At 34.2% G+C, this 18,022-nt stretch overlaps 2 protein-coding genes across 4 annotated transcripts; one reads left to right on the forward strand and one right to left on the reverse strand.

The window, feature by feature from the left end:
- Positions 1–557: 557 nt before the first annotated feature.
- On the forward strand, positions 558–7,156 carry LOC120089805 (protein BREVIS RADIX). Of its 2 annotated transcripts, XM_039047205.1 has the most exons (6): positions 558–1,074; positions 2,622–2,762; positions 4,719–5,116; positions 5,498–5,627; positions 6,320–6,681; positions 6,769–7,156. In XM_039047205.1, the coding sequence occupies exons 2-6, from the start codon at positions 2,649–2,651 to the stop codon at positions 6,845–6,847; spliced, it is 1,083 nt and encodes a 360-aa protein (XP_038903133.1). In that variant the 5' UTR covers positions 558–1,074; positions 2,622–2,648; the 3' UTR covers positions 6,848–7,156. The 2 variants fall into 2 exon arrangements, with proteins under 2 accessions (XP_038903133.1, XP_038903134.1); XM_039047206.1 differs by lacking the exon at positions 558–1,074 and having other exon boundaries at positions 1,648–2,762.
- Positions 7,157–8,798: 1,642 nt separating this feature from the next.
- LOC120091067 (cyclin-dependent kinase F-4) lies at positions 8,799–14,590 on the reverse strand. 2 transcript variants are annotated; one of them, XM_039048877.1, is made up of 19 exons: positions 14,406–14,590; positions 13,337–13,597; positions 13,187–13,238; positions 12,548–13,105; positions 12,360–12,438; positions 12,201–12,269; positions 12,022–12,111; positions 11,801–11,939; positions 11,260–11,362; positions 11,104–11,156; positions 10,962–11,028; positions 10,368–10,476; positions 10,215–10,280; positions 10,022–10,090; positions 9,870–9,933; positions 9,660–9,776; positions 9,465–9,496; positions 9,293–9,374; positions 8,799–9,210 (listed from the first exon to the last, which is right to left on the reverse strand). In XM_039048877.1, exons 4-19 carry the CDS (start codon positions 12,553–12,555, stop codon positions 8,996–8,998), a joined length of 1,362 nt encoding a protein of 453 aa, XP_038904805.1. In that variant the 5' UTR covers positions 12,556–13,105; positions 13,187–13,238; positions 13,337–13,597; positions 14,406–14,590; the 3' UTR covers positions 8,799–8,995. The 2 variants fall into 2 exon arrangements, with proteins under 2 accessions (XP_038904805.1, XP_038904806.1); XM_039048878.1 differs by having other exon boundaries at positions 14,427–14,583.
- Between the last annotated feature and the right edge of the window lie 3,432 nt (positions 14,591–18,022).

Genomic DNA, 18,022 nt, shown 5'->3' on the forward strand with positions numbered 1-18,022 from the left:
AAAGTTTATAAATTTGTTCTACATATTATAAAAATCAAGAGATCAAATAAATATAACGGATTAAACTTGTAATTTAACTCATTTTAAAATATCCCAAAGCTCAAACCATTTAAAATGAATTTTCCTCTTAAAAGGAAAAAGAAATCGGAGGCGATTGGAATAAGAATTGAAATCCTTTTATACGTGCAGTGATTTGATCAAAATTAAAAAATATATATAGATATTGTATTTAGTTTTTTACATTATACGAATATCCAACGTTGATTTTATTCTCATTTAACTGATATCCAATCAAAATCCGCCACGTACCCAACTTCGAATGCACGTTTGAGATCCTCATCCTCACTAATACGTCACCGAAACATGTGGGCCCAGGCTGTCCTCCGTGTTAATGACCAAACGTCAATCCACTGTTAACAATCTCTCCTCTCTCTCCTTACACACGAAAGACATTTTTCGTTACTTAACGGCCAAATCAGACGGCGTTAACTTGGATTTCTCTATATAAATACCTGCCTCTCAAATTCAATTTCTTTGTAAATTTTATTTTTGCCGATATTTGGGCGCCCTCTAACGTAAAACCCGGAACTATAACATCCCAAACTTTCCCTTTCTGAACAATATTTTGCTCTTTTTTTTTTTTTTTTTTGGGAATTTTTTGGATTTGGACCTTGCTGTTCGCCGCCGGTGAACGCCGGCGATTTTTCCGGCGAGTGTTCAATTTAGGTTCTTAATTGCATTTTGATTCTGCTGTTTGTTTGGAGGTTTTGGCAGAGAATAAGTGAGGGATAGTGGAGTGAGAGAATGTTTTATATGTCAGTGTATAACCGCAGAAATTAAGCGAGAAGATGCTCAGTTCGGCGATATTTTAGGGATTTTGATTGCTGTTGCTGTTGGTATCCATTCCTGTGATTAAAGCGGAGATTGCTTGAAACGGAAAAAAAAAAAAAAGATTGAGGACAAAGAAGTTGAGAATTCGCTGTTGTTGTAGTGGTGGCTGGTGAAGAATTTTCTTGGCAGCCAAACAGTGTGCAGCGGATCTCAGTTCCATTTTCGGTGGATATAAGCTTCGAGGTGAGATTCTTACTGCTTTTACTTTACCGTCTACTTCAATTTGATCGTCTTTTAAGTAAGCAAACAGAGCATTGCTTTCTCAGGGAATCTTCTTCTTTCTTTTCTGGTAATTTTCTTTTTCCATTCGAGTTCTGCTTTTAAGGATCCAGAGAATTTGAAATCGTTTCTCAATCCATCCTCTGTAATGTTCTCTTTGAATAGAGATTCATTCATTCGATGTCATTTGATTACTCAGAAGTGTTTTAACATTTGAATCATTTGATTGAATCCGTGATTCCTACAGGCTTAGCACTTAGATTTTCAATCTAGTTTCGTTTTTCTTGCTGGAAATGAAGAAATAAGATTAGGTTTCTGGAGGAGAGAAATAAAGAGGAACAGCGGAAAGTCTGCAAAAGAGAATTAAATTAGGGCGTGGAAGAGGTGAGGATAGTGATAGAGGGGGCCTAAGATGGACAAAGTACGTAAATCACAGTTGGCTTTTGCTTCGATGAGTCGTTTTCGAATAATAAAGATATAATTAAATAGATGAACCAAAAGGAAAAAAGAAAATATCAACATCATTCTTCTGCTTATGTTTCTTCTTCTTCTTCTATGTCTTATTGTTATCTTCTCCATATTCATTGTCTCTCTGTCGTCTCACACACAGCTTTCAATCTGAAACGATTAATTGTGCTTTCTTTCTTTGTTTCTGAATCTCTGCTGGTTTTAATTAATGCATATTTCTCTCTCTCTTAGTAGCTTTTTTTTTTTCTTTTTTTTTTTTGATTTCTTGGAGATGGAAGAGTGATGCGATTTGCCCATAGGGAAAAAAAAAAGAGCCAATAAGTTGTCAGAAACTTTGGCATTAACAAATATTTGATTCTTTATTCGTCTTTGTAAGAGTAAAGCAAAGCATGTACCACACTCGGTCTCTCTCAGTCGACTACTTTCAAATAGGCTGTGCCCTCATTTACTTTCCTTTCAATTATCAACTCTCTCCCCTTCTTGTTCCTATTCTGATCTTTTCTTAGTCGTCTCTGATCCCGAGCAGCCCTTTTCCTTTTTCACTCCCCCTTTTCCTTTCTCCAGGACCCATTTGTTTCCCGCAGATCGATAAACGAATTTTCTATTTATTTCAGATTCCCCCAATTCCCTTTTGTCACATTTAGCCGCGTACCTACTACACACCACAATATGATTCACACCCTTTATTTCTTTCTTTCTTTAACTTCTATTGAAAAAACAGAGAAATCACTGCTCTGTTCAGTTGATTTCCTCATGAAAGTTCTTTTAAATGATGGTGGAATTAGAAAATGGAAACTGTTGCTCTTTATTATTTGAGTATTACATGTTTATCTCTGATAAAAAGAGTTGGGTAAAGGGAAGGCTTGTTTGTTTTCTTCTCCTCAATCAATATAGAAGAGAAAGAAAGAGAGAAAGAGAGAGAGGAAAACAAAGCGGAAATAGATGGATTTTGTAATTAATTTTTGGGATTTCTTTTTTTTTTCTTTCATGGATTTGGTAGACACTAAACCTCTAGCTGGAACCTACTTGTTTGTTATGTGCAGAGTAAAAAAAGGCAAAGTTGAAGCAAAATGTTTACATGCATAGCATGTACGAAACAGACAGACGACGGAGGTGAGGATGGGGCTGCGCGTGGGAGTGGCACGCCTAGTACAAAGGAAGCCGTCAAAAGCCTGACAACGCAGGTTCTTAATCCTATACCCTTCTGTCTTTTTTTCTCTGTCTTGCTCCAGCTACATCTTTGCTTTCTCAGTTTCTTTACCATCTTGTGAAAACAGACAAATTCATAATACCCATTAGCCTTGCGATAAATGGGGGACCATCTATAATCTATGCCATCTTTTCACCAATATGAACGTGCCTAATGTTTATTGTTTCTTTTTAAATCTTTTTTAAGATCAAATTTAGGTAAGAAAGTGCTTGTGTCGTGTTTGTGCTTTGTTTGTGATGCGCTCTAAACTTTTGTCCTTAAGCACTTCCTGCTTATTACGTTTTTGTTTCTGTTTTGTCATTTAGAAGCCACAGGCCAGTGTTTTTTTTTTTTAACAGCTTGCCAATATTTTGTCTCAATTACACACAACTTTCTTGTCCACGTGGCTTTCCTAGAGACACGTCGTATCAGTAATCTGACTTTGCTGACCTGCAGCTCTTCTTGGCCCCCCAGATTACCGATAGAATAAAAGATTCTTGTTTCTTGGTTTTTTTTTTTTTTTTTTTTTTTTTTTTTTTTTTTTTTTTGTTTCTTAATTGTTTCTATGCCCAAATGATCAAATTAGTACTATGGCCCCTATGGAGAGAAGATCCCCATTCCCTACCTCGAGCCTTCCATCCAGTACGAATTGTTTTGCTTGCTTTTCTCTCGGGGAGTTATATTATTAAGTGGCAATCTGATTTCCAGGGTAGCCTTTCTGATCCACTTACTACTTTATAATTATATTCGAGTGAAGAACAGTGGGGGTTGCTCTTTTTAGTATAACTTTAAACTAACGTCGCTAGATAAATTTCATTTTTGAAAGGTGAAATGTTGGAATGGTGCAACCTTACTGTTGCTATGGTTAGTTAGTCACGGGAATTAATTATGAACATCCTAATGAAATTATTACCAAAGATTTATATAGTTCGAACTGCGTAATAATATATTTGGTATCACACATTTTGGGATTGAGTAGAGATGTCTGGTCCAGTATGTCTTGGAAATGTGAGTTTGCCAAGAAATAGTGGCAGCACATTTTGCGTCAAGTAGCGGTGGGGTCATTGACATATTCACTTTGGAATAGACAAGACGCATTTTAAGAAAGGACAGCCCAATGAACGCCTGAATGTGACCCACCATTGAATTTTTGTCGACGCACTGTTTTTCAAAAGTATTGTTTCTTAACCAAACCCTTTCTTTGCAGGATGAGCTACCACTTGATTGGCAATAAGAAGTTAGCCACTTTTTTTTAATTGATTGTTTAGGAATATTTTAATAATTCTTATGATGTTATTTCTATTCTTAAATACAGAAAAAAAAAAAATCTTCTAAAGTAACTCTTCCAAGTTGTATATTCCACTTTCCCAAAACACCATTCAGCATGCTCCACGTAATTCAAAAGTGGATGTGTCTCTCACCAAGGAAAAATTGTTCAATTTCATGCGTATTTATTGATTCACAATGGCTGGACTGTGTACATCACACCATTATTAATACAGTGACATGTATTGAATACAATATTGAGCGTATTATTCATGTTAAAAGGAAAAAGGGAAAATAAAAGGAGAAATTGCAAAACCTACTTTTGAAGTAGGGTAGTAGTTGTAATTTCACCCTTGAACTTTCAGTTCCAAAAGTAGAGCTGTCAAATTTATTAGTGGTAAAATTTAAATTTTAAATGATAAAAATAGAACTCTCAAACTTATAGAAGAGTAATTTTCTACAATTATGTAGGTTTAAAGTTCCAACTATAACACTTACATATGTTTGAGTTTGCTCGGGATAAAAGCACATTCTGTGTTGGGTGACTCAAAGACCTGCATTGTTCGAATTTTTAGCTCAATTTCAACGTTTATAGAACTTTCTTAAGCCGTCTTAAATCCTTCAATTTGATTTTCTCTCGTTTTAAACTGTCCTTGTTCTGATTATGGATTGCGAAATTTGACAGATTAAGGACATGGCGTTGAAATTTTCTGGTGCTTATAGGCAGTGCAAACCCTGCACAGGCTCCAGTAGCTATAAGAAAGGACAGAGACCTTACCCAGATTTCGACACAGCTTCAGAAGGGGTCCCATACCCTTACATAGGAGGGGCAAGTGCAAGTTCAACCCCTGCTTGGGACTTTCCTCCTGTTAATCGGCACCCACATAGATCTGAGTCTAGATTTAAAGAGGCTTACAGAGGAGATCAGACTCCTGGAGGCGATTCCACCATATCAGCATGTGATGTTGTGCTTGAGGATGAGGATGAGCCGAAAGAGTGGATGGCACAGGTGGAGCCTGGTGTTCACATTACTTTTGTGTCCCTACCCAATGGAGGCAATGATTTAAAACGAATTCGTTTCAAGTAAGTTGAGTAGTAAATGCTTAACCCTGTCGGTTCCTGTGTCTATAATTAAAATATTAAATTATGACTCTACTCCCATCAATTTGGTTCTTGGATTTTAATTTTGTGTTTAATAAATTTTTAACAAATTTAAAATTTTTAAAAATTAATTTTGTGTTTAATAGAGTCCCAAACTTTTAATTATGTATCTAATAAATGTGTGAATTTCAAATATTAAAAAAAAATTGAAAAGACTAAATTTATAATTGTAGAAATACAAACCTCAAGACTATATATGTAATTAGACCTCATTAATATTTTCTTTTTTTAAAAAAAAGAGACTTAATAGTATTTACCGTTGCTAGCAAAGTTAACATGATTGTTTTTTTTTCTCTTTTGAAGTCGAGAAATGTTCAACAAATGGCAAGCGCAGCGATGGTGGGGGGAGAACTATGACAGAATAACGGAGCTTTATAACGTCCAGAGATTCAATCAACAAGCTCTTCATACGCCACCAAGAACTGAGGACGGGGTATGTCCTCTAAAACCTTTGCCTCTTGATTTCTATTTCTTCCATTAAAAATATGATGCAAGAGTAAATGTTTTCAAAGATTAGAATTTAGTAGATTTTTTTCCATGCTTGATATTTTCCATCATCTATATTGAAGGAAAGACGAAATAATGATCAATGAAATGCTCATTCTTTCGTGCCTCGTTTAATTATGTGTTTTTTATGAGCTGTATGGTAGCAGAATAGGAAATTGGAGCTTAATCTTGGCAATAGATCCGAATTCTCAGCTTAGATAGAGAACCATGGGAATTCCAAATTATCAGTCAGTTGATTCTGCAAAAAATTTGGAACGATGCTTTTTGCAAATATGGATTACTATAAAAGGAGCAACTGATGTCACCAATGCTGATAGCAATAAAATAATCTGTGTTATGCTAATCCCTACACTTCGGTATCTGGATTCGTAAATGATGTTTCTAAGAACTTACTTCAGCATCAAAATATGGAAAATAAGCCATTTATCTAAAATTTAATATTTTACGAGTTTCTTTGGCACTCAAATGTTGTATAGTTAGATAGGTCCCATGACCAACTGAAATTGGTCGCCAAAAAGAAAAAAAATACATGGAAGATAGTTCGATATATTCAGTACACATTTGCAATCATCTTTAGAGAAAATTTTCTGATATTCAGTAAATGGTTACAATCTGCAGAGGGATTCTTCTTACTCAAAGATAGGAAGGGATAGTCCGATGACTTCTGCGAACAAAGATTGGACGCCGAGAAACTATAAACCGTCTGGAAGTAAAGGATTCCCATCTGACCAGCATTTTGATCATGGAAGCAGCCACCCCTATGCAGGCTCAAGTGCCTACCCAGCAGGCAGTGCCAAAGGTGACATGTCTTCTATGGAAGCATCACGCACAACTACCTCTTCAAGAGACGAACCTTCGATTTCCATTAGTAATGCAAGCGACATTGAGGCAGAATGGGTCGAGGAAGATGAACCGGGGGTCTATATAACTATCAGGCAGCTTGTTGATGGTACTAGAGAGCTTCGTCGTGTTAGATTCAGGTAATTAACATCTGCATTTATATTCATCCTTACAATATTTATAGATACTGAAAGATGGATTGACATTCTCCAACTTGATGTGAACAGCCGCGAAAGATTCGGGGAAATGAACGCAAAGCAATGGTGGGAACAGAACAGAGAGAGGATCCAAGCTCAATACCTATAAATTATTGATGGCAGCAACAGGTTTAAAAGTAAAAGAGTTTCAGGAGCACCTTCGTGTCCCAAAAAGGAGTTCCAAAAATTTTGTCTTTAGAATGTAATATTCACAAAAAGCCATCAGCTGGATATAGAGTTTTTTTTGCTAAGGAAAACTTACTCACCACCAGCCACAGATACAAAAACCAAATTTTCTGATTTTTCCTATCAGAATTCTGCAAGTCATTCTTTTATTTCCTTCCAAGCCATGTCCTATTTTCTTCCCCTTTTCTTCTAAATATTCATTATACAATCTATTTTTATCATTTTTTTATAAGTCTTGTTGCTGTCTTCCTTATATCCAAAAAGGAGTTTATGAGCTTTCTATCTCATGCTTAATGTATCATCTCTTGCTTGTAGCATTTGAAATTTTAATCAATGACATGAAACTCTACTAAGATATAAGCATTTTAGCAATTTGAGCCCTTTTCAAGTGATTTTAAGCCTAAGCACAGCTCCCATTCCTAAAAACATCGTCTATTAAAAGGTAAGGAACTCGAATCTACATCTCAACTTGTTAGTATTAAAATAGAACAACTCTCATCAACTATGAAAAATACTTAGATGCATCTATCTTTGTGCATCTAACCATAATTTCACATGGCAAATTCTTTTAACTCTTTTATGAAATATTTTAATTCTTTTTTGTGTGATAGGACATAGATACATAAAGATGAGTGTATCTTAGAATGCATTCAAGTATTACTCATCAACTAATAGATAAGAGATTTTAAGTCTGCAATCCATCTTGTTAGGATTGAAAAAGGAATAAAAAAATCTATTTCTTTATAAATAATGTTAATGATGCTTTCCAAGTTGGTATGCAACGATCGAATATAGTTGAGATTGAGTCATAAACATATATAATTTAACTTTCATTTTTTGTTAAAGGACTTAACTTTCTATTCTTTTAGCGTAAGTTGTCATGTCATTCTTCATCTACCATTTAACAAGACGTTAAAAGTTAAATGAAACTTTTCATAATTGATATTTAAGATTTTCGACATTCAATACCCAATCGAGTTCTATATTCTTTTTCCTTGAATTAACAGCCTAACATAAAAAATGAGCTCATCCCAATCTTACTTAGGTTAGGAAAACAACAAATGTGAACATCATTAATTATCAATAATTAAGAATTCTTGGGTTTCATTTCTTTTCAGAGGTCATCACGCTAGTTGATAAGATGGCCATGACCTTAGATTGATTGAAGGTTTGTTTACTTGAATGATTTCCCGCGGTAAACCAGAGAATGGAACCTCTTTTTGTCTTTTCATTTCTTTTATTCTGAAGGAATAAAACCCCTTTGGCGAGGGCAGTGGTCAATTTTGAAATCCACGATATTTCTTTTTGGAGAATTTTAAAAAACAATAAATAAGACTTCTATCAACTCTTATACACAAACTTCTATCATCCTCTATAAAAAAAAAAAAATTAAAATTGTAAACAGACTCTTTTATTTTCTATTCTTAAAAATCCCCTATTTCTAAAGTAGGCTAAAGTCGAATAATCCGGTGATTTCAAACTCTCGTTTGTCTCAATTATACAAAAGACATTTTTTTAGTTTGGTTTGTTGCAAGTGTAACCCAGAAGGTTTTGGGTGATCGTTTGAACTGAATATTATGGAGTTCATATTTCCTTTTCCAGTTGTCATTTCAAACTCGAGGTTGAGTTGAGAGTGTTCAAGGGTAATTCCTTATTTTCAAACTCACTCTCTCTCTCCCTCTCTCTATCATCGAACACAACTTCTCATCAGTCTCTCTCTCTCCAGTCTCTGGTATTCTCTCACTTCTTTCACCGGATCATCGAACACAACTTGTCATCATTCTTTCACACGGTCTAACTAATAAGTTCTGCTCATCTGTACAAATTTTCGGGCTTTTCTTCTTTATTTCATCAACTTAGAAAGAGGAACATAATAAAGAAGGAAAAGACTGACAATCTTTTATTTCATCAGGCAAACATAGAGTATGGCAAAACAAAAAGAAGAAAAACAAACAAGTCGACAGAGGCATCATTTATTACATAAATTCCCGGAGGGAAGGGCAATTGCATACGATTCGTCAAAGACAAACATAAAAGTAACCATAAGGATGGATAACGAGAGGAAGGGCTATCATCCAGCAACCTTCCTGGGGTAATTGCTGCCAGGTTGAAACTCTTGAGCAGGCCTTATTAACAGATCGCTAGAGGAACCGCTCCAACGAACACCCGCTTTCATCGGACGAGGAAGCTGCCCAATAGATGGCTTGCGAGGGGCAATTGTCATATTTGCCAACTTTTCGCCTGTATCTGAAACTCCACGCACATTATTTCCCTTGTAGATAGAATCTGCCAACATGCAAATAATAAGGATCCACAACATTATTAACCACACATCTTAGTCAATCATTGAAGTTACCAAGGAACTTACTGGTAGGGCTATTCCTCACAGGCGGTCGGTATTTTTGTTGTCTAACTGTGCTCTTCATAGTTTTATCGTTTTTATTTGCATCCTACAAATAGACAAAAGGGTGAAAACATTATTGGTTTGTGTTCATGTTATTTCAGGTGGCCGGGGAAAGGGGGCGGGTAATATCACTCACCTGGTTCATCAAATCCAACTTCCTCTGCACACCTGCAAGAAGGTTTTGATGATTCAAAAAACAAGCTCTGATTGAATTACCATCAAAATGATTTCGAAAGAGTAAATATATGTTTTGGAGTGATTTTAAATTCAACGTAGGTAATCTTAATAACCATTTCAAAATACACCAACAAACATGCCCCTAATATACCACCTGTGCTCAACAACGCAGGCAACTTCGGGTTGGAGAAACTACCAGCAATTCTGGAATCAGATAAAGCCACAGGATATTTTTTAGCAGTCTGCTGCTCCAGCAAATCCTTTGTTCCAGCTGTAGTAGGAGGGACCAAATCAGAAGTTGTCCAACCAAGTAAAGTTTTCAGCTTACTACATTCAAAAACCGGGAGCTGAAATAAACACGTACCAGAAGGAGGGGTCCGAGCAAATGGTGCTCTAGCACGAAGAGACGGTGGAACGTAGTAGCAACTCTGCCACAAATTAGATAAATATAAGAAAAATCTAAAATGAAATTATATTAAATTTGTTGATCTATTAGATGAAAACTAAAGGGACTACTTGGAAGAAGGGATGTTGGAGGGCTTCCATAGCAGTTGGTCTCTTGGACGGATCCCATGAACAAAGTGACTGTAGACATTAAAAATGAAAGAAAAGGTCCATTTAATCAAAGTGAAAACAAGAAGCTTCATGGTGTTAGAGCATTTAACAGATCAAGAGCAGATAGATTCAACGGCCATTTATTTGTACTTACTGCAATAAGATTGACTGCATCATCGCTGGCTGAGGGAATAACAACAGAGAGATGAACTCCATTAAACTGCAAGTGTGAAACAAGCAAATGCATCAAACACAGGTATTTTACATGGTCGTTTACACCAACCAAAAGAGGACAAATGAGATTGACCTGCGGGAATTGATAGTTGATGTTCCTTGCAAGACAAAGCCCACCAGACCATGTATCCATAGTTGGAGTGCCAAGTATATTGCAAATTTTGTAGATTTGGTCTGTTTCACTGCATGAGACAAAGATAGAAAACTCCTTAAATTAGCTGACAGAGTTCAATTGACATGTCAAATCACTAGTCAGGCCTAATTTTCACTTCTGTTCAATTATGTTACAACAAAGCCAATAAAGGTATGATTCGAATATAAAATCACACAGATAAGGGCAATATGAATTTCCCACATATATACTCAATAAAGACTACATAATAGAGACTAGATTTAAAATAAGGAGCAGGGTAATAGGTGACAATAGGTGACGGAAAGCTAAAAAGTTCATTAAAAGATGAAGAAAATAAGTAGATCCCCACTAAGTGTTTTAATCCAATAAACACTGACAAGAAAGAAACAAGTGAATGGGCAGATTTTAAAGACATAAGAGAAACCAAGCACCCATCAAGTCCTTACAAAAATCAAGACATCAGTATTTGGATTGACACTAATAATTTTTATGCATAAATCATTGACAAGTAATAAGTGGATGTGCATTAGGCACCTTGCTCCAGGAAAAAGTGGACGAAGAGTAAACAACTCTGCCATTATAGCACCCATTGCCCACATATCTGCAAAAAGTAGGAAAGCAGTAAGCATCTATTGGATTAAGCTTTCATGGAGTTGAAGTTCAATCTGTTCCTCACCAACTTTAGGACCATAGAGATAGGACTGAAGCAGCACCTCCGGAGCTCTATACCTGAGACACAAGATTAACATTTACAATACGGCATCACTGCGATCAGTGGCAAAGGCAAGAAAATGCAACAGCATTTATAATAGGGAAGAGATGAATCACTTACCACCGTGTTGAAACATACTCAGTATAAGGTGGCATTGCACTAGTTTCACGAGCAAGCCCAAAATCAGCAAGTTTTATCAAGTCTTTAGCAACTAATAAATTTTCTGGAGGAAAAAGAAGTTTGTTAAAAAAATTTAAAAGGGAGTGCAGGTCTACTTCTACAAAAGCCATTATGAAATATGTACTGCAGCCACAAAACAGAAAAAATTACAACAATCATGTGCTAATATGAAACAACGAATAAGAAACTACGAATGCAAAAAATAAATAAATAAATAAAGGAAAGGCTGCACCAGACACGCACCAAAGTGATCACCTGACAATACCATTTCTATCTTACATACAACCTATAAAACCTTATTCAAAAATTCCTTCCAGCTATGTAGAAAGCTTCTAATTCTCTCTGTCTATCATGGGAAAATACATCTCACATGACAAAAACTTTGACATGCTCTAGGAGGCCATAAAAATGCTAATAGCAGGTAATTTATGTGAGTCCCCAATTCAGTGCTTTCTACTAGACACAAGAACAATTGAGGTACCTGGTTTGAGGTCACGGTGAAAATATCCCCGCTGATGCATGTAGGCAAGACCTTGAAAAACTTGAAAGCACCAATTCCGCACTTCAGCTTCTGAGAAGAGCTTTTCCTTATCCTTCATAAGTTGATAAAGATTGCATTCCTGAACAACAAATTTTTATCAAGGCAAGTAGAAATCAATTTGTAGATAAATATGTAATGAATTTCAAAATGACGTCACTAACCATGTATTCAAATACAAAGTACAAGATATTGTTTTCCCTGATAACTTCCTTGAGCTTCACAATATTTGGATGATTCATCTTCCGCAATGACTGTCATATTTGGATAACAAAAAAAGAAATAACTTAAGAATAAGGAAAGAAAATAAGGCAATCAGAATAAGAAAAGAAAATTGCATCACCTTCACTTCTCTCAGATTGACACACTCCTCCCATGTGTAATATTTTTTCTTCATTTTCTTAATTGCAACCTGTTGATTTAAAGAAGATTGAAAAAGTGAAATCAATCATTTCTCGGACAGTTTTTCTCAAGATACAAATACAGAAATCAGCAGGCTTACAACTTCCCCAGTCTGTTTATTGATTGCTCGCCAGACACTTCCAAAAGTTCCATCACCAACTTCCTTGATTAACATGTACCTAAAAAATAGAAATAAAATTGATAAGAAAAAGTAATACATACACAATCTAGTAAATTGCACAGCAAAATGAGCAGAAAAAAATAATAAAGCTATGGGAAACAACCAACCTCTCCATTTTCCTCGTAGAAGCACAAAGACAACCTCCCTTATTCAAAAGAAGTAGAGAAACTTCAAAATGATAACTTGCATCTATATTTATATAGAGACTAAGAAGTAAACAATTGTCTTGCACTGATCTAGCAAAAACCAGCACTAATTTTTCATGGTGAAGTGCGAAAGCACAAAACCAGAAAATTTCTGATGAGCAGGCTGTGCAGCTTTATTCATTACAAAATCCGCAGCTTCAACTTCAAGAGAGAAACAACACGATGATATATGACAAACACCACTGAACATGTTGAACCTTGAGAACAACTGTCCAAACCAACTAAGCAGTTGGAAATACCAGATGACTACAATCTTAACTTGTAGCTATCTCATAATTCAACACTGATATTGAAGATATATCCTCCAGTAAGAAAGGTCATGACGCTCTACACATCACCAGTCAGGAACAAAGAGAAAGAAAGAATAATAAAAGCTTGACCAGCAGAGGTCAACGCGATAGTCTTGACTTTAGTTAGTTGTGAAAACAAGCTTTGATGTTTCATTAACAGAACTCAGCTCTGTAGAAAAGGGGACTGAGGTTAGAATTAAATACAAGAAAAATAAAAGGGACAAAAAAGAAAGTGCAACTTCCATCATACCCCTGAAGAAGTTTCCCCTAGTAAATCATCCTGATGCTGCATCAACAACGCTCTGCATCCAGAATAATAAATGCAAAAAGAGAGCATTATCATTAAAATGAAACTGAATAATAATTTCCACCAAAATTAATCATGAAATATGGTTCATACTTGAACAGTTGCACTAACGATCCAACACCTATCTTATAAAGTAATTTCATTACGCCTCTTGTGCTGATCATTTAGAAGAACTTGACCACTAAGTGCAATTGACAAAGGAAACCAAAAGAAAATCTCCAAGGACAAGGAAACGCCAATCAAGCACTTCCTGGAAAGAACAAACTCGATGCTGGAAGGAATTTGTCCAAATAGAAGCAAGCTCCATATCTCGAGAAAATATAAAAATCCCTTTATATCCAAGCCCTCAAAGACCTGATAATTTACAATACCACCAAAGCATTAGAATAATATCCATGGACGATATCAAGAATAATCTAATGAGCAGACAATAGGTGGTGTGTTATAAATGACATAATTCACACATGGCTGCAATTTATGAGATCCTAAAGAACATCCAGAAAGTACCAGGTTCCCAAATTTGATCACAATATACAAATTATAGATCAAACAAACCAAGAGACAAAACTTATTGGAGAAGAACAATTATGCAATTGCTAACAACCCCAGCAAGGTCAGGTTAATTACGTATCAAAGAAAACCCTCATCAATAACCAATACAAGAAGACAGGCATCTCGAGCTCATCCAGATAAAACCCTAATCCACTACAACCAACTAGTCGACGCGAAGCAAACGTGCTAAAACTCCTAACCAACAAGTTCCTTCACAATCAATGAGCAAACAAATCTCACAGGATTTCCGACCTCGAATTAGAACAAACCCTAATTCACCAATTCACCAAGCGACCATCGACAAATCTTCAAATTCACGAATAGGTAAGCGAAACAAACATCACCCCGCCACAAACTCCAACCCAACGATAATTTCTTCTATGAATGGCCAAACGAAACCGCAAACCGCACAATATCTCCGCCATCGAATCAACCACAAACACATACGCCACATATAAATCAGGAGACAAATAAACCCTATACCCCCCAACACTGGATCCGATCAATTAATCCATCGATCAAATCACATCATACATCGAAGAACTATTGGGAAAGATGACCCTAGATATAGTTTCACAAGAACATAAAGAAAATCGGACCAAATCGTTACCGATAAATGAAGAAGCATAACCTCCGTCGCCAAGAACGGGAAGGATTGGGATCCAGAGCTTCCCTCGACGCTCTTCTTCTTCTTCTTCCTTCAAATCTTCTCAACGCCACGAAGAAACCAGACAGATTCCCAAAAAAACACGAGATCTTTGCTGCGTGCCAACCAAGGTAAAGATACCTAATTTCCCATCATGACCCACACCGATAGCAATTTATACACATTGGGTTTCTATTGTCTACGCGCAGGCCCACTGGTTTTTAACCTGCACTCTGATTTGGACCGCAATGATTTGTTGTTAGCGCCATTTGCCAGCTAGTGATTGGTCCCTCTTAATATTAATTTATTAGTTAATTGTTAATCTTTCTCCTCGTGGCTTATTATTTCTAAATTTTGACTTGATATTTATTTATTTTTTGGAAATTCTATTTAGCTTTTTTCACCATTTGGAATTCTTAAACGCCCAAAATTCCTTTTTCTAACGGTGATGGATACTTCAGTTGGCAACTTGATGAAAGTATATTTAATTGGAATATTTCTCATACCTAACTTATATTTCTATAAAATAAAATGTGAAATTACATATTTAGGCTTTAAATTTTATATTTGTGTGTAATTAGATTTGTGAACTTTAAAAAATATCCAAACTTTTAGTTATATTTTGTAGACTATAGTGATGAATTCTAACTTTTAAAATTATAGAGACTAAATTTAACTTTTTTTCAAGTGAGAGATCAATTTTGTAATATAATCTATTTTAATTCAACTTAAATTTTATAAAATAATAATTTGGATTTTGCCATTAATTTACACCTTCTTTAATGTTGGTCCATGTCTCCATTAGCAACTTAATATACTTATTTTAAGACTATGTCAACCATTTGTTAAATAAGTAGTGGTAAAGTTTAGACTATAAGGTTAGTGGATGAACTTTTAGCATTCTAAAAATTAGGTCATCTAAATTTTCTATTTTGTTTGTGATAACAGCGTCAATTAGTATATTTTAAAATTTTATTTTTTTTCAAATACAATACGTCATTAATTTATTTCATTTTTTTATTGATAATGAGTAGAATTGGATAATCAAACTTTTGACTCCAGGTTAATAGAACAAACTTTATGTTAGTTGAGATACGTTTGTTTTTTTAGTTAAAAAAAAAAAAACAACAATAACAACTAACTACAAAACAACTCCCTTCGAAACAAGTAATTAAGGTAAACCACTATGAGTAAGAAGAAAACAAGAGAGACGAAATTTGCTCGAACAACGCTTTACGTGCAAAAAAGTTCGTCATGAAACTTTATTCTTATTTGGAGGGAAATTTTATGTCGATTTTGTTAGAATCATTATACAATATTAAAGAGATGGGCCACTTATCGACATTAAGACTCCACCCAATATATTACAAATACAATCCATACCCTTGCAAATCATCATAGCCTAAAGAATGTTGACTTCACTTCCTCTTTGAATGAATTTAAGCTTGATCGAAAGATCTCGAAGCACCCATCCAATGTCTCTGGACTAATGGGTAGAATTCCATGTTGCATCGATAATCAGCTTCCACCAATTGAAAGGAAAAGGGGTTCATCTAACAGTTGAGATTGGGGTTGCATGATGTTGTTCCTCGACAACAATTATGTACTACTCTACGTATTTTACAAAACTACATAGACATTAGATATAAAAATCAATTTCATGTTTTAACATAATTGTTGATATTGAAAAAAAAATCTAAAATATGTCAAAAACTTATTAGATCGGACAAACTTTGGTGCATAAGAACTTAGACAATGAAAATAATTAGATTTAATCGACGATATTTAAATGAAGTATATATTAAATACAAACGTGTAATTTAATTGTAGACAATATTTTTTTGTAAAAAAAAAATACAGAATTGTCAGTTTTTTCCCCTTAAAGATCATGAACTAAAATGCAATCCAACTAAAATTTCAGTAATAAAAATTAGATCCAAACATGGATACAAAATATCTTTTAATAAATATATATAACGTTGAAAAGCTTGAGAATAAATGGGTATTTGTGGGAAGATAAAAAGGAAGGTTGTAAGAATCTTTAAATATGATTGGTGAAAGCAACGGAATATTGCTTTGAATATATATTCGAATCTCAAATTGGGAAGAAAACGAAGAGATGTGGTTATTGATAATGATGTGCAATAATATATATATAGTAGAGGTGTTGAAATGTCTCGACAAGTCGAACAATTCGGATTATTCAACTCAAATTGTAAATGTTGGATCGGGTTAGTTTTAATTTCAAGTTAGATTGTGTTAAATTTTTTATGATTTTTTTGGATTGAATTGGGTTCGGGTTACAATTTTTAAAATTCGGGTTGAACCAACTCAACCCGAATTTCTAATATTATTAAGATATATATGTATTATAATTTGTAAATATTATATCTCATATATATTTTTATGATGTTTGTAATAGATATATTGAATTTGATATTTAACATCTGAATTTTATGAAATTTTAGTTATTGATATGTGATATACACAAATTTAAGTATTTTAAATTGATAAAAAAATATAATAAAAAGATAAAATAAAAATAATTCGATAACCCAATCCAACCCAACCCAAATTTTAAGGGTTGGGTTGGAGACCCTCTTCGGGTTATTGGGGTAGCCAACTCAACCAATCCGAATTTTTGGATTGGTCCAAAAATTCCCCCAACTCAGCTCATGAATGTCATTGTGCATCAATAATTAGATATTGATAGACATTTGTCACTGATGTTGATATATGTCTTATCAGTGTCTATCACGAATAGACAATGACAATATGTAAAATATCATCAACATTGATGGACATCTATAACTAATATTGATATATGTCTATTATCACTAATAAATGTAATGTTTTATTATAATTGTATATATTAAAAATAGTTTTGTCATTTAAAATAATTATCTATATATATATAGGTAAAGGTACAAGTATAATTAAACTTACCATTTATTAAGAGAAAAGAAAATGAAAATAATATATCTTATGTCATCGTTTAAACTGTATTTAGATTTTATCTAATAATCATTTGATTTAAAAAAATCTCTATAGACACAATTTGTTTTGTTCGTGGCACTGAACTATAAATTCAAACGTTTCATATGAAAGTTAAAAACTTTAGTAAATAAATTGCAAGAAAACTAACATAATTTTTAATATATAAATAGTTTTCAGGCAATTAAGGACTTTGTTTTGTGCTAAAAACTATTTTAACTTTTAATGGTTACATCTAATTGTTGATATATAAAAGGTTTCAACAAATAATGATTTGACGTGACATGATATAATGGAACAACTAATTAAGTCAAGTAGATAAAATAATTATAGATTTGCAGAATAAAAGAGTTTAAGATGCCCACTCTATTAACAAATTTTAAAATTTATCGATTAAAGACTAAATCGTGGCATTTTGAAAGTTAGGTAATTTGGAAAAATTCATAGACTAATTGAGTTGGGTAAATCTCAACTCACTGAGTTTTGATAAAAAATTATACCAAAAAAAAAGTTTAGCAAAGATGTTTATTAAATTCAATTTAAGGCATATAAATAGAAATATAATTCAAGAGTAATTGACATATATG

Source organism: Benincasa hispida, chromosome 11 (assembly GCF_009727055.1).
Source record: "Benincasa hispida cultivar B227 chromosome 11, ASM972705v1, whole genome shotgun sequence".
Taxonomy (NCBI): domain Eukaryota; kingdom Viridiplantae; phylum Streptophyta; class Magnoliopsida; order Cucurbitales; family Cucurbitaceae; genus Benincasa; species Benincasa hispida.